This window comes from Nelumbo lutea, chromosome 3 (assembly GCF_056320005.1).
Source record: "Nelumbo lutea isolate HS-2025 chromosome 3, American lotus-T2T, whole genome shotgun sequence".
NCBI lineage: Eukaryota > Viridiplantae > Streptophyta > Magnoliopsida > Proteales > Nelumbonaceae > Nelumbo > Nelumbo lutea.
The window spans coordinates 115,829,953-115,839,225 of NC_142686.1; the positions used below are offsets into that span (position 1 = coordinate 115,829,953).

The following is a 9,273-nucleotide window of genomic DNA, read 5'->3' on the forward strand; positions in this document are numbered from 1 at the left end:
ACCCTTCCACTAAAGCAAAAGTTTTAGAAAATTTCCAATACATCGACATTCACGTTAGAAGTCTCTCCTTCATCACCCGAATTTTATAATTTTGATGGCTTAGGTTCTTACCCCAACCCAATCCAATCCGTGGTTAGGGTTGAATTTTTTTAAGACCTAAGTTTGATTAGAAAAGTTCTGCTACGACCAGCCAGTGAACAATGATTAGGGGTGTCCATGAAAAACCAAAAAAATAAAAAAACTGGATTAAATCGAGAAAACAGAACCGCAAAATGTGATTACTTGAATCGATTGATTTGGTTTGGTATTTTTGAATAACCAAAGAATCAGTTCGATTTTCGGTTAACCTACAAAAAAATCGACAGTTAACCGAACTGACCGATATACATATTTATATGTATATTTTCTATATTTTTAATATTTCATATATTTTCTATATATTATATATAAATATATATTTATTATATAAATATATACATATATTATATATCATTTATTATTTATAATATAATATTATATATAAATATAATATATATTATAAATATAAAAAATCGAAGAACCAAATCGGTTAAAAACCAAAATCAGTGGACCAGTTAACTGTTAGTACCGGTTCAGTTTCAGTTTAAAAAAATGAAAAAACTGATGGTACCAATTTGGTTTGTAAAAATTATCCATGGTTCAACTAACCGAACCGTAGACACCCCTAACAGTGACCACTTGCATTGCAATTTGCAAAGCTATGTAGCACATTAGCACCTTCGTTTGGGATTGAGGTTTTAATAAATCAGATTGGATTAGGGTCGATTTCAACCTTAAGTCAATTCAGCCCAAAACACATCCTCATCCCATGTCTTAACTCTGGCAGTGGTCCCCCGTCTCAACGGTTCCCATCTCCCAAGTCCAAGTGACATTGCTCTGAAAAAAGGTCCCAAGTATATAACATTAGCTATGTTTGGGTTGAAGGAAAATGTAAAGAAAGGAAAGAAAAGATAAGAAAACCTTACAAACCTTATATTGGTTCAATTGGTTCAATTAATTCAACAATTAAATCCATGAAAATCCATAACCCCCTCTGCCCTTAGGTATAGAGGATTTGAATTCAATTGGTGGATACCTTATCAACTGGTTCAATTGCTAAGATATATATGATTGGTTGTAGCAGAGACTTAGGATCAAGTCGGGTCAGTGCGGAGTTACCACTTAACCCTCCTCATCAGCATCCATGCATGGGTAGGGGGGACGGGCTACCCCCATTGTAAAACCCATGAAACAAGCCCAAGAAAGAAGGGACAATCGTACATATCTTTTTCAGGCTGTTTTTAGTCTTGCAAATCGGGTCCATCCTATGGTGGCCACTAATGCCCGAAATATGGAACAGGTGGCAAATTACGAGAGGTATAAAAGAACCCATCTGAGCCAAGCTAAGCTTTACCTAGTTAAATATGGCTGGGCGCGGTTCATTTTCCAAATCCTTTTGTTATAGGACCATTGAAACTCAAACGACTAAAAGAACCAGCCAAGCTAAGCTTTACCCATCCTCAAAAGTCAACAAAAGAACAAGAAATCGACTTAAAAGCAAAGCAAGCTGATGTGCATTTGCTCACTGGAATCTACTTGAAACCAGGCACAGTTCATCTTTTGACTCTTTTTGATGAATTTTGAGAGGCTTGTTTGGCCTGAATGAGAGTGAATATATAGCAAGCAATCAAGTTTGGGACGTCTAGCGTCAGAAGCAACAAAGTGTTTATTTAGATTGATTGTCATCTAGTGCTTTTGGGTACCGTGCTGTTTGTCTCGTGACAACGCCTCCTCAGGAGTCAGGCTCAGAGGGGATAGACGCAGTGACCAAAAGCTGCAAAATACAATCAAATAACGACATCAGAATTCGGAAGTGTTGGTTGCACAGATGAGAAGTAGTGGTAGATGGCGATGGATAAGAGGTTATTTAATTTGCTTGGTTTGGTGGTTTTCACTTACAAGGGTCGTTTTGAACAATGAGAGCAGTGGCGTTGAAATAGCAGTCCCAGGTGTGCTTCCCAGCGGCCCTGTAGTGGAGATTCATAACGACGGATGCATGAGAGACGATGTTATTCGGGTAGAAACAGCTCCCATTTGCTGCGATCACACTGCAATCCACCTCACTCTGCGAGCAGCTGTACTCTATATTGTCTTTAAGCTTGTTCTCCTCCGTTGATGGCTTGGCGATGCACCAGGTTTTCTAACATAACCCACAAGTTAATTAATACATAATCCTTACCAGACACTCCACTGCATCATGCACATGCAGATGCAGTAGTCCAAACTGCTTTTGCAGCCTTAGCTTACTTACAGGTTTAGCTTTTGTTCCCAGTAGATCTTCCCCGCTCCCATTATTAATATGGGCCCACTGTAATGCAGGAGCTAAAGAATAAAATTTGGAATTTTCTTAAATTTGAATCTTCCCAGCTCCCAGGTGTGTTTCTTGATGAATGGCATTTTTGTAATTATGGTGAAATTAATTTGTTCCTTGTTCCAGTCCTACTGCAAACTGCTTTTGCAGCCTTAGCTTACTTACAGGTTTAGCTTTTGTTCCCAGTAGATCTTCCCCGCTCCCATTATTAATATGGGCCCACTGTAATGCAGGAGCTAAAGAATAAAATTTGGAATTTTCTTAAATTTGAATCTTCCCAGCTCCCAGGTGTGTTTCTTGATGAATGGCATTTTTGTAATTATGGTGAAATTAATTTGTTCCTTGTTCCAGTCCTACTGCATCACTCTGCCTGTTAGAGAATAAAAACCTATTCAAAGATATCACCTAACAGTTTACGCTTTTAGGTTGGATAATTCTTTGAAATGGTATCAAAGCCACTTTGACCAAAGGGCTTTCGCGTGATGACTTTTCAGATGTTTTTCCATGATTCAAGCATCACCTAACAGCTTAAGCTTTAAGCTTTTAGGTTGGGTGGTTTCTTTGAGACTGCACACCCACAAATTCCAGATTCACTGTGGTTAACTGGATTTTTTTGCATAGAACCCATAAATTCAAATGATATAAATATGAAACATATTATAACATATTGAAATGAACTACTAATAATAGAAGAAAAAACTGTAGCAAGGAAAAGACCCCTGAAATTTTAGTTAGTTGCATTTCAGATCTTGGACCCAAAGTAGAGGAAATACAAGAAAATTAAAACCTTGAAATGACACAATGTTTTCTAGATGCAAATGGTGCATTTCATTTGTAAGAGGTGGATGAGAATAGATTTATATGTTTAATTAGTATTTATTCAATTTAATTAATTCTTCTGACTGCCAGAGCTCCCAAGTCATGAATTACCAGAGCATCAACTACCTAACAATAAACAATAATAAAGAGACAACAGAAAACAAAAAATGGGGGAAAGAGAAGTGACCCAAAGAAAGGATCCTTTGTATGCAACAAGCTTACCTGCTGTCGTCTATTTGCAGCAGCTGTTCTTGACTCTACAAGAAATTAAACCAGATAGATTTAGAGGTCTTAAACTGTATATAGAATAAAAACTGGAACAAACTCTCACAGAAAGGAGAACCCTTGTTATTTTAATCAATCTCCAAAGATTAAAACTTAAAACCAAACAAACGTCAAGGTATTGCAGCGAAGCTAGCAGAAATAACTCTTCTCCTTGTGCCCATGTTTTTGCCAAGCGTCCATGTCTGGTACTCCAGTTAAAACCCAGGAAATAAGATGATTTAGTGGTCGACATTTTTTTTTTTTCGGTATTTCATTTACTCTCTCTGTCTCGTCTCTTTTCCCTAAATCTATTAGAGATATTCAGAAGAATCTCATCATTCACCAATGTCGCATCCCGATCCATTAAATCCAAGAAAACAAAGAGATAAGATGAAAGCAGAACAGTTGGGAGAGAAATGAACCAGAAAACTTATATCATATGAGTAACAAATATTTAAAGAAACAGATCAGAAGAGAAAGGTCATTTAATCGATCCCTAAGATAGAATCAAATAAACGAGCTGCATGCATGCATGCACCTGAAAGAAAATGAATTACAAAACCAAATTAATATAAGTGGAAAATACCTGCGCAGGAGGCTAAACACAGGATACAAGCCAAAGCCAGAAGAACATGAAACCCCAATGACTGTTCCGCCCTGGCCATTTTTCAGTCTGTTACAAAGAAAAAGAGAAAGAGAGAGATAGAAACCTTGGGTTTTGAAGCTTTAAGTTGGGAGTTTAACGGTCACACCATGTGAGATTTTCATGAAGACAAACGGTACGAGCTTGTGATACAGATATGTACAGATCGTGAAATGACGGAAGAGCCCATATAGCGTCAAAGGCGTGAAATGGAGACCGGATCTGCTCCTGGGGCGCCTCACACGCACATCGTATCATTTATTGGAAACATCTCTCGTACTTATATATTATTATTATTCATGAGAAATGCTTCTAATTCACGGTGGATATGCATGTGAGGCGCCCAAACGTGAGGTCACTACAATCAAGGAATGCGTGTGAGTTGTGAAGGGGGTGAAGGAATTTTGTTTAAACAACTGCACTTTATGAACATTTCAGTTTTCACCATTTTCCGAGTACAAAAAAGCGGAATAGTATGGATACACCCGAGATGCAGAATTCTGAATTCCAGCCCTCACTACTACTAGCCAAAATAAAGGGCAGAATCCGTTCCGGTGGAAAAGGAAACCCTATGCCCTAGTCCTACTATTGGAGCTTTACAAGGAAAGAGAATTGATTACATGGATAATAACAATAATCAATGCTGCTGGTGGTTTGTCTGGTCTAATCTTCTTGATCAGTTGATGACTTGATGATGACCTTCTTTCTGGGCTTGGGTTGGGTTGAGCCAAAAGCAAGCCCATAGAGAGTTACTGGTGCACATGGGCCTGCATTCATATGGGAAATGATATATACCCATTTATTCAATATTTTATGGATATAACCCATGCGGTTAATATCCATATATTTTTTTGGTAGGTTAAGGTTAGCTATTAACAAAATTCAAAGTTAAAGGTTCTACAAGCCAAATAGGAGAATATATACTCTTCTTTACCTAAACATTTCACCTTCTACGCAATAATAGGAGATACCCAATTTAATGCCTTTTAACATATTTAAAAATCACATTTTACAATGAGAAGAACATATCATATCTATCAAAAACCAGTTGACGATCATGGGAGTGGGATGATTCTCCTATCTTTTAATAAGGGCCCGTTTGAGAGGGTTGATTGAACTCTATTTAGGGATGGCAATTTTTACCCTACCTGATGGATACCCTTTCCTACCCTCTCCAATGGGGTGGGTGTTTTTGCTTGAAGGATGGGTTTTCAGGTAGGGACAGGTTTTTGGATTCTACAACCTTATAGGTATGGATAGGGTATGGTATTAGGCTAAATCTAACCTTCCTTGATCTGCATATTGTTGGAAAGCATATAAGCTTTACGTACTATGTGTTGAATTTAATAATATTTTGAATTTTATGTGAAGGATAATTGATAGTTTATGTGTTTTCTATATATCTTAATCAAATAATTGAAAATTTTATTGTTTATTTGTGTTATTTTACTTAATAGGAAATTAGATAGAGGTTCTAAACCTAACCCACTCCTATCTTTGAATGTGGGAAGGGTTTAGATTCTCAAAAACCAACCTGCTACAGGTTTTGGGGCGGGTAAGAGTTGAGAGATTTAGAGAGGTAAGTGGGGTCTAGAATTTACACAACCCTCCCAAACCCGCCCCATTTCCATCCCTAGCTGCATTGATTGGATTGCTTTATACCAAAACTAAATTTATGGAAAAATTGATTTCTCGGTTTAATGTAAACTTTTTTTTTGGTTCACAGATTTCAACGTAGGGCTCATCTTGCAATGCTGGGAGCAGCTGTTGGGTGAAGTCCCTCTCAAACGGGCACAAAGTGCAACAATCACCCGTTACTAATTAGATTCTAGAATTAGAAAGTGTAGCTGCAGGCCTCTTATACCTTTCAAAACAGCCCATGGCTCATTCTTTTAATATGAGCATCTCTTTTGCAGGAATTTGTAGAAGTCATTGAAACAATTGAACTTGGAGGAATTAAAAATTCTTTGGTTGGAAATCCTGGCATAAGTGGTCTATCTATCAAACAGCGCAAATGGCTAACCACTGCAGTGGATGAGTGGAGCTTGTTCCCAACCCATCTATAATATTGATAGATGGGCTTACGAGAGAGAGAGAGAGAGTCAACTTGATGAAGCTGTTGCCAGAAATTTCTCCCTTATTTCTTCTTCTATGAGATCTCTATCTCTTTGTTGCTTACCCTAACAGCAAGCATTCTACTTGCTTCTCCACCTATATCCTTCATATGTAATCGCCCACAGCCCTTCATTCACCCCACAAACCCACAACCAGATCCTAATTTAGTAGGACCCCTACCTCGTCCTAGGAAAATATTTGTATAAATATAAGGTGGGTAGTAGTTTTTAATCTCACTTTTCTAATTTTCTGATAGGAAATCCCTGGTTTGCCAAAGATTAAAGACAATCATAACCCAGCAACATGGATGTTAGAAGTCACTTCAGCATCTGCTGAAACAGAACTCAATATAGATTTTGCCCACATCTACAAGGAGTCACCTCTGTATCGGTGAGTATAACCTTTCTGTGTAGGGACAACAAAGAGCTTGTTAAGCAACTAAAAGAGCCACCACCAGGTTCAATAAACTTGCATTTTCCTACTCGGTTTCCGCGTAATGGTTTTATATATACACAGCCATAGCACATCCAACAAGTAATAGGGTAACAAAAATCTTCTGCCATTTCTACATAACATTCTGTAGTACTCTTCTCTAGCTAATGTGTATACCTCGGGATGCTAATAGTTTCATTAAGCTCAAATCTCCAAGTTGCTTCTGTCTTGGCATCTGCAACCTACACCATGCTGAGTCTTTTCTCGGGATTTCTAATACCTGGACCGGTAAATACAATCACTGCATCTATCTAACCAGTGGGTGGTAGGGAATCATCTATTTAATTTGGCTCCTTATTTCTTCTATATAGATATTGCAAGAGAAATAGTCATAAATATACGAATGGTAACTTAATTACCTTATGAAACAGTTGACTACAAATAGATTAAAATCACGGTTTGTGGCTGCAATTTAAGGTGGGTAAAGAGTAGTGGGCAGGAAATCCGGTTTATGTCTGCTTCACCTTTTTTATTAGGTTTTAGGGATAGTAGTCACAAGAGAACAGCGTCTATACAGCCATTTGTGTCGATTCGTGTATTGAAAATATATCTGTACTTATATATATATATATATTTCATGAGAAGATATTCTTAATGCAAGGTTATAAGGGATTGTGTGAATGGTGTGAGCATTGAAATCGATTTTTTTATTTATTAATGAATTCAGATTTTCTCACAAAATTTATCCTCACACCCACCTTATTCCCTCAGCCACGCTAACATCGCGTTATTTTTCGTGGATAGATATTACCAAATTTGTTACTCACAGAACGCATCTCACACCAATTTTACAGCCAATGGCAGCTGTGCATTGAAAACATTTTCCCATAAATGATAATATCAAGTATGGAAGATGTTTTCAATGTATGGCTGCGATGGGCTGTGAGATTGGTGTAAGACATGCTTTGTGAGAAACATGATTTAATGTATTGATATGCACGAACAAGTGTATCAGGTGTTTCTATGCTTATAACTTTCTTTTAGTATTTTTTCAAAAATGTTTCAGGGTGTTGGTTTTAAGCTTGCTTATCCCCTGAAACAGCCCAAATTCTAAAACACTCCTTATTGGGGGTTTTGGGAAGTTGCCAATACAATACGGCAGGGCATATCGTATCGACTTTTTAAACTTTGGTGAGAAGTAAATCTAATCTTTCATAGCTGTAAAAGAGACGAACTGGGTGTGAAGACAAGCTTCATGAGGAGAAAAAATTCATTATCTCCTTTAGCTTATTCACATAAATACATGAAAACATACAAGCATGGAAATGTTCTCAATGCACGGATGCAAATTGTTGTGAGAACTGTATAAGGATTAATTTTGAATACTCAGAAGCCTCAAACCAGCTGAAACGCTTTGCATGACTTGGGATATCCTCCCGGCTCCCAAAAAAACGCTTCCAACACATTTCAACATACGCACATCTTAAGCATGGTGGGTCTAGTCTCTTGGTGAGATGTGCGTGTAGGGTGATGTTCACATTTATTCCTCAAAGAATGCACCTCACACCAACCTCATAGCATTGGGAATATATTTCCACCAATGACAAAATTAAGTATGGGCGATATTCTCAATTCATGGGTAAAAGTGATGTGAGGTACGCTTCATAAGAAGCAAATCTAGATTAAAAAAAAGAAGCAGGTGTCCAGATTTCCTAATAATGTGTTTAGAATTTAACTAGTTTTAACGGATGTTGTTATTGCCTCTCCATTGCACAATTATTTTTCTACAAAAAAAGAATCGGAATCTGAATTAAAATCCAATGGAATTAGAAACGGAATGGTCCATTCCATAGTCTGTTTAGTTCAGACTGGAATGAAAATGAATTAAAATCAGTAGGAATGGGATTTCATTCCCAAGGGAGGGGCAGGAAATGGCCATTCCAGCAGGAATGGGAATAGAATTCCAATTCTGCCCAATCAAACAGTTGGAATCGAAATAGCCCATTCCGATTCTAATTCCAAACCCCTATTCCTACAAACCAAATGGACCCTAATTTTTTTTTTGTTTATAACTCCTTTTTGAAAAGAATCTAAAGTTGATTTAAATGTTATATTTAATTCATTTTATTAATAATATATAATATTTTAATCATTTTAAATTTAACTTTTTTATATCATTCAATATCTGACCAAGAAAATTTGGGTCTACCTATTATGTATTTGCAGCCCTATCCCAAATCCCAAATAATAAAGTTGTCTTCATATTTCATCAATAACCTATACACATGAGGGAAGGAGATGTAAAAAGTGGTGTGCCCATATCAAATTAAATCACCAAAGTGTGGTGTGCCCTGTGCCCAAATAATTTTTTACATCAAAAAGTCAAATCATTTATATGACATTGTGTGTTCAGTCATAACATCATTAAAATCAATAATCAAAATAAAATAGAAACTATTGTTTTTAATAATTACTAATTATTATACCATCCTGTATACTTTACTGTAAAAGTGTAAATAATCATTCATCAAACATAGCTTAGGCTGTTCATCTGGGACTTATAACAGTAGCTCTTTTAACTAAGATAAGTATCGCTTTATAATAGTATAGA

The 9,273-nt window shown here is 36.8% G+C and overlaps 1 protein-coding gene across 1 annotated transcript; it reads right to left on the reverse strand.

Moving 5' to 3' along the window:
- Positions 1–1,504: 1,504 nt before the first annotated feature.
- On the reverse strand, positions 1,505–4,644 carry LOC148867864 (major pollen allergen Ole e 10-like). Its single transcript, XM_088976733.1, has 4 exons — positions 4,059–4,644; positions 3,431–3,465; positions 1,978–2,218; positions 1,505–1,852 (listed from the first exon to the last, which is right to left on the reverse strand). Exons 1-4 carry the CDS (start codon positions 4,135–4,137, stop codon positions 1,824–1,826), a joined length of 384 nt encoding a protein of 127 aa, XP_088832859.1. The 5' UTR covers positions 4,138–4,644; the 3' UTR covers positions 1,505–1,823.
- Between the last annotated feature and the right edge of the window lie 4,629 nt (positions 4,645–9,273).

Bases quoted from the DNA above. Each gene is read 5' to 3' on its own strand.
- LOC148867864 (XM_088976733.1), bottom strand. From the start codon at position 4,137: ATGGCCAGGGCGGAACAGTCATTGGGGTTTCATGTTCTTCTGGCTTTG. The intron at 3,466-4,058 runs GTATTTTCCACT...AATTTCTTGTAG, and splicing joins GTGTTTAGCCTCCTGCGCAG to AGTCAAGAACAGCTGCTGCA. The intron at 1,853-1,977 runs GTAAGTGAAAAC...TGTATTTTGCAG, and splicing joins CATTGTTCAAAACGACCCTT to CTTTTGGTCACTGCGTCTAT.